Raw genomic sequence first — 19,125 nt, 5'->3', positions numbered from 1 at the left:
AGAGAGATACTAAATTTTAACATCTTTCTAAAATTATTAAATTTTTTAGTATTGTTTTGTTTGATGAATTAGATGTATATAAATTTTGATATATTATTAAATTAATTTTGAATAATATTACAATAGTTCAATCTTGTACAATATTTACATATTGAGCAACAATTTATTCTCTTTATACTAAAAATATAGTAACTATAAATTTTGAACACTATGAATGAATGAAATTAAGTTATGGAGTACTATAACTTATTTTACATCAAAAACCAAGATTGGATAAAATACAAATTGTACTACTATAATTTTAATATTTTATCCATAAAAGTAGGTATATAATGACAAAAATAATTTTGTTTTAAAGTATTTTGATTAAATGAAATAAATTAAGGATGACAAATCTTTAATCCTATACTATTATAACTAGAGTTATTGCAACAATTTAATATAGGTTAGTCTTGTTTTGTGTTAATGTGGTGTTCTTAAATTTGTCACAGCTTAGGAGAATATTATGTAAAACATTTGCCCACACCAAAGATTGCTATTTTGCCTAAAACTGCTGTCAGCTTCAGATGAAAAGTGAAAAATAAACTTTTACTAGTCTTCATATGTAAAATAGAACATTTAAAAATTATTGCTAGTATTTAACTAAGGCGGCAGCTCAATTACAACAATGGAAATTATTTTTAAGAAGATAGTGCAAATAACAGACAGCCGGCTGCATAAAATGAGCCAAAACAATGCTTATAAATTCACAAAAACACCACCTTAAGATTTAACAATGGCTGCCTTCAAACAAATTTCACCAATGTCAGCTGTAACCATCCAAACACACACTTCCAAAAGGCCTTCTTGCAGACTAATTCAACTGAATCTATTGAGTATCTTTTATGGAGTATATAATAAGTCTGTGTTGTTTTCTTACAACTGAAGCTGTAAGAAACAGCGAATCTCGAGAGCTTTTTCATGGAAGATCCGAAGACGTTGGAAGAGGGGCGTGGCAATGGAACAGCTAATGGCCATCAGGTCGAGCCCGTTGCAGAGGAGGTTCAAGGAGAGAGGAGCCAAGGCAATGAGCAGAAGAGCAAGACAGCATCGGAGGAGCAGCCGTTGAGGAAGGGCAAGGCGAGAAGGGTTGCGACGTTGGATGCATTCAGATGGCTGACCATAGTGGTAAGTAAACTTTAATGTAATGAAACACTCATCGTTCACTCTGCATGACTATTGTGGTGTTGCAAATGTAGTTGATGATACTCGTGGATGATGCTGGAGGGGCGTATCCACGGATTGACCACTCGCCTTGGAATGGCTGCACGTTGGCTGATTTCGTGCTGCCATTTTTCCTCTTCATTGTTGGTGTGGCTATAGCCCTTGCACTCAAGGTAGGACCGACCCTTTTGAGTTTTGTCAGTTCTCGTTTTTCTTCCTGCGCTCGTCTCAGTTAGAATTCGACCTGTAACAGAGGATTTCTGAGGTCAAGTATGCAGTTAAAAAGATAATCTTGAGGACTTTAAAGCTCATTTTTTGGGGAATTCTGCTTCAAGGTAATGAAACCAAGAATGTATGTTGATGTTCATGAATAACTAACAAACCTAATATAACTTTCGTAGGAGGATATTCTCATGCACCGTACGAACTTACTTATGGAGTCGACATGAAGAAAATCCGGTGGTGTGGCATTCTCCAGGTGACGGGATTTCGCCTTATTATTCCTTTTCTAAGCAGCAAGAATGAAATTTAAGGTAAGAATATGTTCAAGGTTCAAACTTAGCCTGATGCGGTTTGTTGTTTCGTGTGCAAGCAGAGAATAGCTTTGGTATACTTCGTTGTGGCCTTGATCGAGACTCTGACCTCTGCGGCCAGACCAAACAGTTTGAAACCTGGCCATTTCTCGATCTTTGCTGCGTATAAATGGCAATGGTGAGCCATCTCCCTTTCATTCGAAAAATTGATTTTTCATTCACCTAATGCAGCTTTTTTTTATCTGGTGTATCAAGGGTTGGAGGGATCGCTGCATTTACCGTATACATGATCACCACGTTCTCCCTCTATGTTCCCGACTGGAGTTTCGTGGCATCCGAGGAGGATGGCAGATCTGAAACATACACAGTAATAAACACCAATGATTTCAGCACAACATTAACATTTACCACTTAAATGAGATTTGCATACTAAAATTTCAGGTAAAATGTGGGATGAGAGGGCATCTAGGACCAGCGTGCAACGCAGTCGGCTACATGGATCGATAGTTCTGGGGCATCAATCATCTCTACACTCAACCCGTTTGGGCAAGATTAAGGGTCTGTTCAGATACATTAAGACATTTCTCAGCAATTCATGTTATTGTGTCACAACATGTGATTCTTGGCTGAATATGCAGGCCTGCACTTTTAGTTCTCCAGATTCCGGTCCCTTCCGTGAAGACGCGCCTACTTGGTGTCGTGCTCCATTCGAACCAGAAGGGCTTTTGAGGTTTTTCCATCTTTCACTTGGTGGTTTCATTCCTACGAAAAAATTCCATAGAAATATCAGATTATTACATAAATGAACCAACACCCTGAATTTTTTCGTGTAGCTCGATTTCAGCCATTGTTACTGGCACTATCGGCATCCATTATGGACACGTGCTGATTCATTTTAAGGTAAGAATCCATCAGCATCAAATTCAGTAAGTCAAGAATCTAACGTTACACAATCAGGATAATGGCGAAAGACTCAAACAGTGGGTATCGATGGGAGTTTCGCTACTAATTGTAGCATGTGTTCTTCATTTCACAGATGGTATATACTTATAGAGTCATACACAATCCTCTCCCATTCTACCATCTAGAAAAAACACGAAAAATAAACGAAACGTATTTTCTTGCAGCTATTCCCATCAACAAGCAGCTATATAGCTTCAGCTACGTCTGCTTCACAGCCGGTGCAGCAGGCATCGCTTTCTCTGTCTTATACATAGTGGTAGCCATCTAAAAACTCAGATTCACCCGACAAGTTCTAGACGTGGCCATCTTGTAACAACAGTGTGAGTGAGTGTTTGCAGATTGATGTCTATGACTGCGAACGCCATTCTTGTTCCTGGAGTGGATTGGGATGAACGCGATGCTGGTCTTCGTGCTGGCAGCTCAAGGGATTTTCGCAGCATTCGTCAATGGATGGTACTTCAAGAATCCAGACAGAAATCTGGTAAGAACAAGGAAACAAAGATGAGACATGTTGAATTTAATTCATTTTTTGACGTTGGAAGCTTGATATTTTTTTTCTTCTTTTTTCCCAGGTCAAGTGGATTATGCAGCATGTTTTCGTTGATGTATGGAATTCGGAGAGAGTCGGAACAATTTTGTATGTAATATTTGCTGAAATCACATTCTGGTCAGTGGTTTCTGGCATTCTCCACAAACTAGGCATATACTGGAAACTGTAGTGTGTGTGTGTGTGTGTGTTTTCAAAGTTACAAACTTGCAAGGCAAAAAGTATAATGAAGTTCCATTTTTATTTGAATATATACTTCCAAAGAAAAAATTACCCATTTCCATACATTTTTGCTCAATCTAAAAGCAAAATATGGTTATAGCATCATCATCTAAACACCTCACAACCCTAAGCTTTCCTCATGTATATACATATCTAGAACAGAGAATATTTACATGTTATATCGGCTGATCCTGCGTTGAAGCTTTCAACGAGCACGGACGTTATTGTTACTCCCAGCTCATTAGCATTCTCCACACCGTCTCCTCTATCTCTTTCTTTGAAGCAGAGCCATTTTCCCCTTCGTCGAGTAGAACTCTGTAAATTTCCCACTCACGACCCCCGATGCCATGCCTTGCGATTTCTGCCTGTTTAAAGTAGCCATATTATATCAACAATGGTTCGAATAAGGATCAGAAGGGAGAATCATCGAGGTGAGAATACAAGTGAGGAGGTACCGAGAAGATAGGTCTGTTTAGCGTCTTGAGTGCAAGAGTTATGTCGTGGAACACCATGGGACGGCCCTTCCCAGACAACTCGATGGGATTTGCAACGAGCAGCTCAGTGTCAGGGCCACGGTTGATCAATAATAATCTCAGCGGACGGCTCAGCTCCACCTGAAGACGAGTGCTCAACGAATTCTGTCTGTTGGGGTCGACTATCTTCTTACCATCTACTTGCATGATAAACAAGTCGAGCTCGCACTCCGTGCTTCCTTTCCTTGTCAGGCGTCCATACGAGACCTGGATGTCGCAGTCCTTCAGAGTTCTCATCACGTCGTATAAAAGGCCTTTGTGGTCCCGGCAAACGATTTGGACTAGCGTGTGAGAGGGACTCAACAAGTTATCCATGGTGATCGAGGGGCATTTAAAGGAGATGGGGTCGTCTTCGTTTGGATTCAGCAGCATATCCTCGGTGATTCCACACGAAAGAAACGAGGGCCCTTGAGAAGACGATGTGATTTCGGGCCCCACCCTTTCTATGCTGCAGCTGATGGTCCCATCCCCCAAAACAGCTTTTAAATGGTCACATGTGTCCTCCTTTCTCTTCTTTGTATGCAAAAGCTCTCTGATTCAAGTACAATAATTCAAGAATCTAAGTCACTCTCAATAAAATTTATGTTAAAGTTCAAAATTCAAGAAAAGTTGGGAAATTATTGCAATCTTCATAAATATGAGAGCAAATAAATCCTACAAGCCGGTAAATTTTGCAACCTTGAGTCGGTTATAAAGAAGAGGTCCATGACTTTTCCATCCGGAGTCGTTGACACTTTCACTCTCTTTATCGTAAGCTCGAGCTCACAGAGAACCCCCGTTACATCTGCCAAAGAAACTCGATGGATCAAGATTCTTCAAATCCAACAATGCAGCAGAAAAAGTAAGTATAAAATCACATCAAGAAGAATCGCGTTCCGAAAAACTACACCAGCAGGGCAATGGAGCTAAGATTCGGAAAAAATGAGTTACCATGCAGAAGGCCCCTTCTGTCAAAGCAACAGAACTTCAAGAGGTACATGTCCGGGGGCTTGGGGGGGCTCAGCTCGGGCCTATCGTATGAAATCCCGTTAGCCAACAGAAAAGAAGGGCACACCCCCATCAATCTCTTTTTCAACAAGCTCCATCGCGTGCTTGGCCTCCCCACCACCCAGAACACTATGTAGCACCATTTCCCATCGGTTGATACATCTACATTTAAACACAAATATCAGAACCAAACTCAGTCATCTCACGTCTATGAAGTAATTAAGAAATTGGGGAGAATCACTGCCATAAAGCAGTTACTAACACATTGTATCATCTCAACACAAACAAACAACAGCTAAACAAGAAACAAAACAGAGAGTACGATTTCATCAAATAACTCACGAAACCTCAACTTGGTTAAGTTGTTAGGAACCAAAATCTGTCACCTCCAATAACAATGAACCACATCATGAGCTTCAAACACATTTGGTGAGTCCGAAGAAGAGTCGAACTCAACCATCTCACAGCTATGACCTAATGAAGAAATTGGAGAGAATCACAAAAGCAGCAACTAACACAATGCAGCATCTTAATTATTAGCATCAATCTTGAACAAATACACACAGTATTAACAAACTAAAAGACACAAACAAAATGCATCTAAACAAGAAACAAAACAAAGAATAGTATGATTTCATCAAATACCTCTTGAAACCTCAACTTAGTTAAGTTAGTAGGAATCAAAATCTGTCACATCCAATAACAATGAACCAAATCATGATCTTCAAACACATACCCATTCTAACAACAGTGAGACCAAAGAAGAGTCAAACTCAACCATCTCACAACTATGACCTAATTAACAAATTGGGGAGAATTGTACAATCTCAATTGTCAATACCAATCTTGAACAAATATAAACAATTGTAAACACAAACAAGCTGCATATAAACAAGAAACAACAACTGAGCATAATCTCCCATCACACATAATCAAATAACTCACAAAACCTCAACTTAGTCAGCAACAACAATGAACCAAATCAAGGGCTTCAATCACATACCGATTCTAACAACAGTAAGCCCAAAGAAGAGGATTATGCGGCAAAGATCACACCCTAAACCAGTCTTATCCGGACAATTCACAGTTATCACACTAGGCTCCTCTTCCCTCTCCGACTGACTGATCATCACAGCATCATCGTACACTATCCCCATCCCCCTCAACCTAATAAAAATCAAATCTTTATCCCTATTAAACACAAAAAACTTGCTATTTCCGAAAATGGGAACAAGGTAGTTTCACTCCACCAATCCCCAACCACAAAATAAAGCAAGAAATCTACGCCCTTTTCACAGAGATACGAGCTGGGGGTTAATCTGTCGATGTCTTTCACACCCTTTTTGCTATATATGTATAGGCAAGAGGGGGCGAGTGGAAAAGTAGTTGTTTTCGGAGTAAAAAGGTTTTTCTTTAGATGGAAGAAATGGTGTGAATTGGCATTTGTGCTGTGAATCACGGGAATTTGCATATGTTTTATGAATCATTGGGTGCAACTGAGGTGGAGTTTCCTTTGTCTTTTTCTTCATGATTTCGCGCCATCTTTTTGTGCAGTTTTTTTTATTCAGATATTTTCTTTTGGATTTATTACTAATTTATTTATAGTATAATATTTAGTCATAAAAATAGTAATATCTTAGTCCAATATCAATAGACTTAATAGTAAAATAAAAAAAAGAAAATAATTGATTGGAGTAGTAGTGGTACGAATGAGGCTCGTCTCATTAAAAATATAAACTTACTGAAAATAAAAATGAATTAATTATGAACGAATGTAGAATCAGTATATATTGCTAGTATCGTTCATCATTAAAGATCTTAATTTGCCAAAAAAGAAAAAAATGTGTGCCGTTCGATCACGTTCTTATTTTTAGTAAGTTTGTTAACACTCAATTAATAAAAATAAACTAAAAAGGTGGAGCTCATATTATATTGGATTCAAATATTTATTGATGGACAGAATGAGTAATAAACCAAATTAATACTAATTTAAATTAATAAACTCATTTCGGAGTACTGAAAATTGTGGGAAGTAAGAGATTTTGTTTGCAAATTATTGTTTTGGATGAAGATTTTGAATACATATATTGTCCCATTTAAAATGATCACTTTGAATATCCTGGGATTTCAGGTATAATTTTCTAGTGTGCTAAGGTTGAAACAAAAGGGTGGTTGAATATGAGTAGTATTATTCATTAGTATTATGACATATTTGACCAAATGAAAAACTAAATGTAGAACTAGTTTAAATAAGTAATGGAAGGTGGATATGCATGACTCATAGCTAAGTCACAACTCACAACTACACCAATTTCTTATAATTATTTTTTTGGTTACATAGTAAACTGCTTTGTGTGCCCATCAAATTCTTGGCATATATGCATAAATTTTATTAATGAAAACAAACAATCATTAATCATGAGCCAATAATCTAAGGGCAAAAAACATTTTCATGTCACAATATTATTTTATTTTAATAGGTACATGTGTTTTGTTTGTTTTACAGCTTGATGGGGTTTTTATAATTGATTAATCTCAACATGGGATTCCTTAACCCCATGTGATTAAAACGTAATTAGGTTGGATTTAATTAATAGTCAAAGCACGTGTTTTGATTGGCCGAAAGATTACAAGTGGGCGGCTGCAAATAAACTCTATTGGTTAAGACCCCACTTGCCATTATTTTGTTTTTGTAATATCCAAATTAAATTTGGATTCCTAGTCTTCAAATCTGCACTTTGAATTATTTGTTGGACTTTCATCATATGGCAAATAGTTAAACTTAAAAATGAACTGTTAAGAAACCATCTATTAGTACAAGAATATGATCTATTGCATTAAACCCAAACACAACTCTGCAAGGTTGACATGACACGATAAAAACATGAACTCGGCATCACACAATAATAACACACGTTGATTAAGATGTAAGGAGATATGACCGAACAACGTTGTCGTGGTGGTCATAACGATGAAGGCACGGCATAAATGCGCCATACGAAAAGCAAAAACATAATCCTAACTCTCACAAAATAAAAAAGAATAAAAATTACTAGTATTCTTATTAACAAGTTATTTAAACTCGACCAAAGTAAAAAACCTAACTAAAAATTATAACATGATAAACCCCAACCCTGATTCATTAATTTTGTAGTACTTCATGTCATATTTTGTCACCGTGTCAAAAATCATCTGCCCTACCTACGCTTTTATGTGAATATATTTGATGCAAGAGACTCATCATTATCCTAGTTGATATCGTCATTGCAAAGAGTTACAAATGAAAGTACAACTTCAATATTAAAAACATCAAAAGATCTTGTAACTGAAAAAAAAAATTCTAAAGAACGATGAACCGCAGCTTAGTTGACAAGACGTTCCTCCCTTCATCCAATAGGTCGAGGATCAAGTCACCACGGGAGTAAAAGGAAAACATCAAAACAGAATAATATTCCAATTTCTCAACACCACCACCACAACAAGAAGCAACAGTTTCACTTTTTGAGACATCAAACACACTAACATATACTCAAGCCATCCCCAACCATCCATGATCTCTACAATGCTACCAAAATCAAGTGGAATAAATGAAGTATCAAGATTAGGGGCAAGGGAATAAAAACTATATACAAGTTGTAGTAAGGAAACAGCGCAAGTATCTTCAATAATCTTCTACAATAGTTGATCTTTAATCTTGCTTGCAATCATCAACTCCAACGGGTTTTGGAGATGGATCGGTTGTACCAGCAGCAAGGTCCTCCTTACCTGAAACCTTTTACACAGATGTCCTATTTTATTCAGCAATTCAATACTAACTGAAACAAAAAAGAAAAGTGATGATGCAGTTTGGCAATGGCACCATTAAAAGAAATCATCCGAAACAGTAGACTTATGAAATCTTCCTAAACAACTATAGCCCAGTAGAAACTTGGAGCTCCTCCAGATGAATGTTCTGCTAAGCTTGCTTAAGGAAGTTAAACGTGAAACGTGAAACGACCTCAAGCATCTAAATTTCAGATTTTGACAGCAATTAACACACCCCTAAAGAGTATACTTATGAAATCTTATTATACAAACTATATCCAGGTAGAATCTCCAACAATGTTGTTGTTCTACTAAGCTTGCTATGGAAGTTAAACATGAAACGACCTCAAACATGTCAATTTAGATTTTGACAGCAATTAACACACGCCTATTAGATTTATAATCATATACGGCAGCAAGGAAAAAGTCATAAGTACTGTGATTTCGGCAGCATTATCCAAACAACTCATCCGTACCATAGTCCAAGAGGACCCAAGACCTTTAGCAATTGCCGTGTATACCCAAAGCATGCCTTTAAACCCAACACCTTTGAGGAATTGGCAACTAGAGGTCATGATATGAAGCTAAGCCATGATTGCAAATGAAATATCATAAAAGCAATTAAAAACCAATGTATTTGTACATGGATACTTTGTAAACCCTTCAATGCCTTATCTAACAAAAATGTTTTGGCAACTTCAAGAATAGAACAGACAACTGAACCTCATGTTGTCACAGTAGTAATCTTGCATTCATTCCTTGCATAAAGAATCCTATTTTCCATTGTAGTCCGGTGCGGCCTACAATCTCAGAAATAGCATTAAGCAGCAACTGGCTCCTCCTTCTGGGCCAGCTGGTTCTGAATATGTTGAGGGACAACATCAAATTTGGCCAACTGCATAGTGTAGGAAGCACGCCCTTTGGTCATTCCTCGAAGAGTGCTTACATACTGAAACATCTCAGCTAAAGGCACCAGGGCATCCACCACCTGAAAACATGGTTGAAAACAAGGTTAATTTTCAACTGGACCCAGTTGATCACAAAGACGCTTCAGAAGAAACTACAACTGAGATTTGTCAAAGATACATCTTAAACATTAAGGGGCAGTTTGGTAGGGTAGATGACTCATCTATCTTGGAGTTATATGAACAAAAATGACCTAAAATGTTTGCTCTTATCATGTTTAGTTTATTTATCTTCCCTACCAAACTGCCCCTAAGTGGCTGAGGATTTTAATGTCCCGTCTGCAGCGATATGAGAAATAGGGTACAAAACTTCATGACACATACCTTCAAGCCACCTGGTTTATCCCCAAAGTTGTTGATCTGACCTCTCCTTGAGTTGAGATCACCAATCACATCTCCCAAATGCTCTTCAGGTGTGACAACTTCCACCCTCATGATTGGTTCGAGCATCTGAGGTCCAGCTTTCCTTATTCCTTCCCTAAATGCTCCTCTGGCAGCCAATTGGAATGCCAAAACACTTGAATCAACATCATGGTAAGACCCATCGACTAATACTGCACGAACATCAACCACAGGGTAGCCAGCCAGCACTCCGTTCGGCATACTTTCTTCCAACCCCTTCATGACACCTGGTATGTATTCTCTCGGCACTGCACCTCCCTTGATCTCACTCTTGAACTCGTACCCGCTACCTGCTTCTAGTGGCTCAAACCTGACAGTGATATCCGCAAATTGACCTGCACCCCCAGATTGCTTCTTGTGCACATACTTGACTTCTGTGACCTTGGAAATGCTTTCCCGATAATTGACTTGGGGTGCTCCAACATTGGCTTCAACCTTTGTGAATATATAGAGCAAAGTTAGTTGCAGCCTTCCAGGAACACTTTAAAAAACCCAAAAGTTTACTTTTTTGTGCATGGTATGAGGATTTTAGTTGCAACTCTGGATTCAACTATTATTTAAGAAACTATGATTTAAAAGTTTATTCTACTCCTGAAGTATACAAATAGAATTATAGAATAGAATATTTGTTCGTGTTGCCTTATTCTTGCCCGTCTCAGCTCCCACTCCTAACATTGGGTATTGCATATCTTATCACCTAACGCGACATAAGATTTTGGAAGTGAATAAGAACTGAGATTGTGTAGCAAACTCCTACAAATGATATCAAATTTGAATGAAACCACTAAGCTGAACTGGAATGCAATATGTTCCAAGCAAATATCCATATAGCAAGAAAATATTTTGTGATGAGAGGATAATTAGTTCAGAGAAGCGGACCTTATATTCCCTCTTCAGCCTGTCAACAATAATTTCAAGATGCAACTCTCCCATTCCTTCGATAACTGTTTGATTGGTTTCTTCATCACGTGAGAAGTGGAAAGAAGGATCTTCCTGAGCAAGCTTGATTAAGCCAACTGCCATCTTATCAATATCAGCTTTAGTTTTTGGCTCGATTGCAACCTTAATCACAGGATCTGGAAAATCCATCCGTTCTAAAACAACAGGCTTCTCCGGATCACACAACGTTTCTCCTGTAATGGTATCTTTTAGACCTGCGAGTGCGATAATATCTCCGGTTAAGGCTACTTTAGTGTCCTCTCTGCTGTTAGCGTGCATTTCCAGGAGTCTACCAATCCTCTCTTTCTTCCCTTTGTTTGAATTCAACACATAGGAGCCGGATTCAAGCTTCCCAGAATACACCCGAACAAATGTAAGAGATCCCACAAAAGGATCACTCATGATCTTGAAAGCTAACCCAGAAAATGGTTCATCATCACTGGCAGCCCTCTCAAGAACCAATTCTGGATCCTCGGGATCCGTCCCCTTCATTGGTGGCAAATCCACAGGAGAGGGCAAATAATCTACGACAGCATCCAGTAGAGGCTGGACACCTTTGTTCTTAAAGGCCGAGCCACATAAAACAGGAACGAAACTGCCTGAGATAGTTCCTTTCCTTATTAGCTTCTTAATGGTAGTCTCATCTGGTTCGATTCCTTCCAGGTAGTTCTCCATAGCTTCATCATCCAGCTCAACTACAGTTTCAACCATCTGAGCCCTGTACTCTTGAGCTAAATCTACAAGATCAGCTGGGATATCGACATATGAAAACTTTGCACCCAATTCCTCCCCAGACCAAACCACTGCCTGCATCTTCACGAGATCCACAACTCCTTTAAAAATATCCTCTGCACCAATTGGGATTTGAAGCACCAGTGGTTTTGCACCCAGGTTCGACACAATCATATCTCTAGTTCTAAAGAAATTTGCTCCTAGCCGATCCATCTTATTCACAAAACATATCCTAGGAACGCCATATTTATCAGCCTGCCTCCAGACAGTTTCAGACTGAGGCTCCACACCAGCAACACTGTCAAATAAACATATTGCACCATCTAAAACCCTGAGGGCCCGCTCCACTTCCAGGGTGAAATCAACATGGCCAGGAGTATCGATGATGTTAATCCGGTGTTTGTTCCAAAAGGTGGTTGTTGCAGCAGAAGTAATAGTGATCCCTCTTTCTTGTTCTTGTTCCATCCAGTCCATAGTTGCTGTTCCCTCATGCACCTCACCGATTTTGTAGTTTCTACCAGTGTAGTACAGGACTCTTTCAGTAGTGGTTGTCTTCCCTGCATCTATGTGTGCCATGATTCCAATATTGCGGTAGTCCTTTAATGGAATCGTTCTCTTCTCCTCTCCTGAAAAGTAAATAAAAGTTATGAGATCACACATAATTAGCAAACTAATCTTAAAAATTCAATCTGCGAGTCAATAGCTCATTCATTATGATAACAAGTAGTACTAGTTAACTAGGCTAAATCCACTTTATGCAGGTAATTTCTAGTCTACTATAAAGAAAACTACATGTTTTAAAAGAAACCGAATCAGATAAGTCTGCTTAAATTAATCATTTAATTCGGTAAAGATGTTAAGCATGTAGTACTATTTAGGATTTTGAATGCAAAATATGAAAACCACAAAAGCACATTTCCTAAACAAAAATTACAGTAAAATTCGTGCTGTCCCAATATAGACTATCCACTATATTCGAGTTCAGAGCATTATAACACAGTTATTCATCTTTCACTTGACATTACTGAAAAATGACCATTAGTTGATAGCAACAGAAAAGGAAAATAACTAAATACACAATTCACCGGTAACTCACTTAATTTTTGCTGAATATGTACCTCAACTACTTAAACAACATACAGCAGACCTGTATTGCAGTTATACACTTCACAGACACACACACAGATACCTGCAGCCATGGCAATGACAGAGAAGCTCCCCCTCTTCTGGTTGTGGCGCAAAGTTGAGAGATTTGTGGAAATAGCAACACTAGCGAGAAATGAAGAAGAAAGGGCTCGAACTGCGGCAGAGGAAGTGGACCTACGACGTCGTGCGGAGTGAGATACAGGCCTAGGCGGCAGAGGCCTCCGCGAAGAGCCATTTAAGTTGCAGATGGCGGAGGATGACATTTTCATCACGGATTCTGCCGCCATTTTCTGTTTCTCAGTGAAACACAACTGAATGAGATGCGATGGATTGAGGTTTAAGGGATAATGCAAATTGGAGGTGGAATTTCATGTGCTCAGAAATCAATTGCAATTAATATTAAAATAGTTGGTTAAACCGAGTCACATAAAATAATCAGTAGGTAATCATAAGTCATAACCATAAAAGCATGCTGAAAAACATTTCATCGAACAAGTGGTGTGCAGTGAACTTCATATTATGGTTTAACTCAAACAGCGACAGAAAACGAATGAAATTGGAGCATTAATATGAGGCAAACAACTAACCTGAAGCGCAGCTGGAGTCGGAGTCGGAGTCGGAGTCGGAGTCGGCGGTGGGCACAGGCGACTGGAGTGAAGTGAATTGTGAGCTCCTTTTTTATTGATTAATTAATACTCCAACTAGAATACATCTATATTGGATAATAATCCGAAATCAATTGGAGGGATAATGCAAATTGGAGGTGGGATTTCGTGTGGTCCGAAATCAGTTGCAATTCAATCCACTTCAATATTTTACTACTGGTTTATTACACTTTCGGCCACGTCATCTAGAAACCTCAACCGCAAATCCAATGGGCTGATTGGAGAAGTCACAATTTGGAGGCCCCATTTCTTTTGTTTATTTGTGGAACGTTAGAATCACAGGATTATTATATCAGATATGCAAAATGTTTTATCAATATTTAAAAATATTACAAAATATTTTATGCTTATATAAATTATACCAAAAATTTCATTAAATTTTGATTTAATACAATTCGTTAAACATTTTAAACACAGTTACGTTTTGTTAACTATCCAATTTATCACCATAATAATAAAAGAATTAACAGCTAATGTACTTAGTTCAGAGACTGTCCACAATATTTTTAAAGTTTAGGTACCATTTGCGTAGTTCATTCGTAGTTCTTTCGTATTTCAATGGTCAATAATGATGACTTTTTTGTTATATATTTCTCTATCATTTGGTTAAAAAAGTCAAAACTAAGTAACTAACGGTGTTAAAAAGTGTTAAATAAAATGTATTACTACTTAAAATATAGTAAAACATTTTCTATGATTCATATAAACTTAAATTTTTTATACCAATTTGAAACAATGATAAAACACTTTGTATTATTTATTAAAAGTGTAATTACCCCTAAAAATGACATATTTAGCATTCCAATAAATCTTGACATTGATTCATTTATTTTGTGCATGTTCCAGTCATATTATGTGTAGTGTCAACAATTATCGGCCATACAAATGAAAGTATGTAGCTTTAATATTAAAAACAACAAGGACCTCGTAATTGAAATAAAAGATATTTTAAAGAAGGATGAACCGCCACTTAATTGATAAAACGTTTCTCCCTTCATCAAACGTTTCACACTTCATCCAATAGGCCGAGGATCGAGTCACCACGGGGTAAATGGAAAACCATCAAAACAGAAAAATATTCTAATTTCTCACATCCATATATACCCCGATTTAAATAAGAGAAAAGAAGACGCAGATAAGCATCGGGCATGAGCTACTGTACCGTGGGTTTATCCAATGCACAAATTAGTGGCTGCGGTTTCCACTAACTAAACAACACACGCACCACCACCACCGCCGCCACCACCACAACGTAATAGTTTTCACTTTTTTCGACGTCAGACACACTAACAGAAACCGAAGCCATTGCCAATGATCCATGATCTCCTCATGGATTCAAAATCTCTACAATGCTACTAAAAGTTAAGAGGAAGAAATGAAGTATCAATATTCGGAAGGGCAATAACACTGCACAAAGATATTTACAAGTCATAGCAAGTATCTTTTATACTAATACTTAGGCCGAAAGAATTCATGATGTAATGCAGTAGGAAAATATCTATAGACATGTTTCAACGTTTAAGTTATGCCTCCAAATAGAACTCACTTGTGGTCTACACAAGATATAGCTGATCTTTAATCTTGCTTGCAATCATCAACTCCAACTCGTTTTGGAGACGAATCGGCAGTAGCAGCAGCAAGGTCCTCCTTCCCTGAAACCTTTTACACCGACATCCTACTTTATTCAACAATTCAATACTAACCGAAACAAAAATGAAATGCACATTCTCAAAGCAATAATGCAGTTTTTCAATGGCACCATTTAAAGAATCCACCCTTAAACAGTAGACTCATGAAATCTTCTTAAACAACTATAGCCAGGTAGAAATTCAGCTCCTAAAGATGAACTAACAATGTCAAAGTTCTACTAAGCTTGCTTAAGGAAGTTAAACGTGAGTTGTGAAACGACCTCAAGCACCCAAATTTCAGATTTTGACAGCAATTAACACACCCCTAAACAGTAGAATTATGAAATCTCTTGAACAACTATAGCCAGGTAGAAACTCTGAGCTCAACGAGATGAACTAACAATGTAGGTGTTCTACTAAGCTTGCTTATGGAAGGTAAACATGAAACAGCCTCAATCATCTAAATTAAGATTTTGACAGCAATTAACACGCCCCATTTAGATGTTATAATCATATACAGAAGCAAGGAAAAAGTCATACATACTGCGATTTCAGCAGCATGATCCAAATACTCATTCGTACCATAGTCCAAGAGGACCAAGACGTAAAAAATGGCACTCCCTATTCTGGATACACACGAATACAATGACCAGTACACATGGCATTCATGAAATTGATATCATTTTTATCAACCCCTAATATGTTGAGTGAATCATGACTTACAATGCAGATTCAAATATCTTATTGCTAAGTAGCTACACAGCAAATGCCAGCGAGCTACTCTAATTTAGTGTTCAGCCAATCAACCAAATTTTTGTAACTACGTTTCATGTTCAATTTGTGCATCAATTAAGAGAAAGGAAAAGAGTAAGCATTTGAAGTTTGAACCATATGTGATATGTGGAAAGCCGCAAAATTACATCCCCAGCACTAATAAAAGACATCAGAAATCAATAATCGACAAAGCATTCTACTTACTGAGTCATTCGCGGCAGTTTTGTCGGCGGAGGGTCTAATAGGGCAAGCCACCGGAGCTCTCGCCGGCTTCCGATACTCCCACCCAAACAATCCGTAAACCTTCGCCTGCAACAAAAATCCCCGGCCAAATCAAATCAATTTAGTTCCACGAAAACAGGATCGGAATCTAGATCGCAGAAATTGAACATACCATGATCAAATCGAAGATGACCGGCAATAAATTGACGATTGGGACGAGAAACAACGGCAACAAACACGCAATGCAAACCTGCAGAATCGGAGGAATTACAATCAGAAAATCGTGCGGTGAGATTGAGATTGGAGGCGATTGAGAAAAATCGAGACTTACCATGTTCGCGGTGATCCGATTGACTCCCTCGTTTGGCGAATTCTAGCTGAGAAGAAGACTTGATCTTATGATCTCATCAAATCAGTATTTTATACATAAAAAATTAAAAACAAATCAAATACTATTTCATAAATAAAAAAATGAAAAAAAACCGAAAATCCGACCTGCCGGATTCGAACCAGCGACCTAAGGATTTCAGAATTCATACTACAGTCCTCCGCTCTACCAACTGAGCTAAGGTCGGTTGTTGATTTTCTCTCTCTACGTATATTAATACTAATATAATCCAAACTAATTCCTTATTAAAAAACTATTTTGGGTCATCAATAACACCCACACTCTTAAATTTTCATCATAGTATGACATTTGATTATTTTCATTAATGAGATTGGTAAGAGCATCCACAATGGCGCCTAGCGCACCGCTTAGCCGAGCGTCGGCGCTAGGCGGTGCGCTAGGCGATCTATTGCAACCGCCTAGCGGTTTCCGGATTTAAAAACCGCCTAGCGCTCGGCGGTTCCGTAGCGCTAGGCGGGGTGCTGGGCGATCCGCTCGGCGCTATTGCAGCGTCCGGATCGTCTAGCGCACCGCCTAGCGCGATTTTTTTTTCCGAAACACTATATATACGCGCCTTGCACGTCATTTTTAAATTATTGTACTTTTTAAAATTTTAATAGTATTATTAATGTTTCCCGTATATGTCTCGTAAATTAAATTCCGTATATTGTGTGATTGTTAATTATTTCATTTTTATATAATTGTTATTAGTGATGTGGCTGAGCTATTTATGATGTGGCATGATGATTTTTAGTGTTGATGATGTGGCAGGAGGAGTTTGTGGCTATGCTATGGCTGAGCTATTGCTGGGCTATTCCTATTGTGGATGCTCTAATGTATGTGAGAAAACCACTGACGTGGCATTTGGGAGATAGAGGAGATACTCCTCTGTTTTTTTTTTAAATAGCAACTATGTTGTTCCTTAAAAAATAGAAACTTTAGAATCTTTCTATTTTAGGACAAGGACCCCACAATTCACTTATTCTACTTTCACTATTTTTTATCTTCCTCTCTCTTACTTTACTCATTTTTCCTTTCATCCCTCTCACTTTACCAATTCTTCTCATTTACTTTACCAATTGTGCATTAAAATCCGTGTCGTTTCAAATATTTCTATTTTTTAATACGGAGGGAGTATAATGGAAATTTGAGATGATATAAATGAGCGGAAGAGAATAGGTAAACAAGTGACTAGGGGCAGTGACATATATATGGAGGCACAAGAGGTCGTCTCATTGCTAGTTCATGAGGATCACGTATGGAGTTGGAAATTTAAGACGATATGAATGAGTTGAAGAGAGTTTGCAAACAAGTTGTAATGACATATTTAGGTGGAATTGAAAGGTCGACCAATTTCACTACCAACTCATGAAAATCGAAAAATTTTATTATTCCAATGATTAAATTTTCATCTCAAATAACTACTCCTTTATTATTCCTCAGTTAGGCTGCAACATACTAGTAGTACTAAATTTTATATCAGGAATTGCAATACTAAATTCATTTAGGATCTAAATAGGAGGAACTTTATGAGCAAATAAAATTGAACTATCAAAATTTTATCGAATGAGTTTGTCTATTATGTGAATTTTAATCGTGTGATTAAAAAAGTGCAAATTCCAAATTACCAAAATGAAGTACGGAATATGGTTTAAAAATCCTAAACAAACTAAAAAAATCCATTAAAAATAATAATAAACGCAGAAAAGAGTGTAAAAAAAATCCTAACAAACTAAAAAATCCATTAAAAATAATAATAAACGCAGAAAAGAGTGTAAAAAATCCGACCTGCCGGATTCGCACGAGCGACCTAAGGATTTCAGCACACACTACAGTCCTCCGCTCTACCGCTGAGCTAAGGTCGGACGTGTTAATATTCCTTAGTTTTATAAGATTCTTCTTACGTTTTTATTAAAATTTTGATGGGAAAAAATAACATGTGTTATTTGATTTTGTTTTCTATTTCTAAACATCAGTGCAACTTGTAGTTAAAAAAAATATCGGTGTGATTGTGACATTAAAAATAGGAACATTCCAATTGCAAATTTGGTGAAATATTATGTTAATTTATATAATTGATTGAAAAACAAAATAAGCTACGAATCCACGAGCACATTGGATTGGGTTGTATTATGGGCCTCAATACAATTCATTAAAGCCCATATTGGATGGGCCCCAAACTTCAGCAATATACATTTATTTTGTCCTAAATTTCTAATTTAATTCAATATTGAGAAGAATATAGAGTTATTTGTCGATCAATTACTAAACTTTTGTCACACTAGCTCGTTTTAGAGTCTTAGAAATCTCTCATTTTCTCTTCAGTATATTTTGCCCCCAACAAGTTTAGCTTAAAAACAATTTTTTATCGTAAATAAAAGCAATGACATTTTATTTGTAGGGCGAAATTGTACATGTTCTCGCGAAATCCTATATAGTTGAAAAATTAGAAAAAAGAAAAGAAAAGAAATC

At 37.5% G+C, this 19,125-nt stretch overlaps 2 protein-coding genes, 1 non-coding gene and 1 pseudogene across 7 annotated transcripts; 1 reads left to right on the top strand and 3 right to left on the bottom strand.

The window, feature by feature from the left end:
- The first annotated feature begins 642 nt into the window (after positions 1-642).
- LOC121748843 lies at positions 643-2,975 on the top strand (annotated as a pseudogene).
- On the bottom strand, positions 2,724-6,459 carry LOC121748842 (ACT domain-containing protein ACR10-like). Of its 3 annotated transcripts, none has more exons than XR_006039534.1 (6): positions 5,992-6,459; positions 4,932-5,150; positions 4,680-4,785; positions 3,924-4,533; positions 3,642-3,833; positions 2,724-3,177 (listed from the first exon to the last, which is right to left on the bottom strand). XR_006039534.1 is itself a non-coding variant. In XM_042143380.1 (6 exons), exons 2-6 carry the CDS (start codon positions 5,412-5,414, stop codon positions 3,696-3,698), a joined length of 1,113 nt encoding a protein of 370 aa, XP_041999314.1. In that variant the 5' UTR covers positions 5,415-5,462; positions 5,992-6,128; the 3' UTR covers positions 3,469-3,695. The 3 variants fall into 3 exon arrangements, 2 of the variants coding, with proteins under 2 accessions (XP_041999314.1, XP_041999313.1); XM_042143380.1 differs by lacking the exon at positions 2,724-3,177 and adding an exon at positions 5,375-5,462 and having other exon boundaries at positions 3,469-3,833; positions 5,992-6,128; XM_042143379.1 differs by lacking the exon at positions 2,724-3,177 and having other exon boundaries at positions 3,469-3,833.
- Positions 6,460-8,410: 1,951 nt separating this feature from the next.
- On the bottom strand, positions 8,411-13,777 carry LOC121748011 (elongation factor G-2, chloroplastic-like). Of its 3 annotated transcripts, none has more exons than XR_006039394.1 (6): positions 13,564-13,777; positions 13,020-13,266; positions 11,039-12,456; positions 10,082-10,594; positions 9,516-9,780; positions 8,411-8,760 (listed from the first exon to the last, which is right to left on the bottom strand). XR_006039394.1 is itself a non-coding variant. In XM_042142215.1 (5 exons), exons 2-5 carry the CDS (start codon positions 13,261-13,263, stop codon positions 9,613-9,615), a joined length of 2,343 nt encoding a protein of 780 aa, XP_041998149.1. In that variant the 5' UTR covers positions 13,264-13,266; positions 13,564-13,777; the 3' UTR covers positions 9,385-9,612. The 3 variants fall into 3 exon arrangements, 1 of the variants encoding a protein (XP_041998149.1); XR_006039395.1 differs by having other exon boundaries at positions 8,411-8,753; XM_042142215.1 differs by lacking the exon at positions 8,411-8,760 and having other exon boundaries at positions 9,385-9,780.
- Positions 13,778-16,754: 2,977 nt separating this feature from the next.
- TRNAY-GUA lies at positions 16,755-16,840 on the bottom strand. The gene is given in 2 exon segments: positions 16,755-16,790; positions 16,804-16,840. It is a non-coding gene; the product is annotated as a tRNA-Tyr (tRNA).
- Between the last annotated feature and the right edge of the window lie 2,285 nt (positions 16,841-19,125).

This window comes from Salvia splendens, chromosome 9, assembly GCF_004379255.2.
Source record: "Salvia splendens isolate huo1 chromosome 9, SspV2, whole genome shotgun sequence".
NCBI classification, from domain to species: Eukaryota; Viridiplantae; Streptophyta; class Magnoliopsida; order Lamiales; family Lamiaceae; genus Salvia; species Salvia splendens.
This window is presented reverse-complemented; position numbering and strand designations above follow the sequence as displayed.

Bases quoted from the DNA above. Each gene is read 5' to 3' on its own strand.
- LOC121748011 (XM_042142215.1), bottom strand. From the start codon at position 13,263: ATGGCGGCAGAATCCGTGATGAAAATGTCATCCTCCGCCATCTGCAAC. The intron at 12,457-13,019 runs GTATCTGTGTGT...TTTACTTTTCAG, and splicing joins TGTCATTGCCATGGCTGCAG to GAGAGGAGAAGAGAACGATT. The intron at 9,781-10,081 runs GTATGTGTCATG...CCATGTTTTCAG, and splicing joins ATAAACCAGGTGGCTTGAAG to GTGGTGGATGCCCTGGTGCC.
- LOC121748842 (XM_042143379.1), bottom strand. From the start codon at position 6,145: ATGGGGATAGTGTACGATGATGCTGTGATGATCAGTCAGTCGGAGAGG. The intron at 4,786-4,931 runs GTAACTCATTTT...TTTCTTTGGCAG, and splicing joins CAGAAGGGGCCTTCTGCATG to ATGTAACGGGGGTTCTCTGT. The intron at 4,534-4,679 runs GTTGCAAAATTT...TACTTGAATCAG, and splicing joins TTCTTTATAACCGACTCAAG to AGAGCTTTTGCATACAAAGA.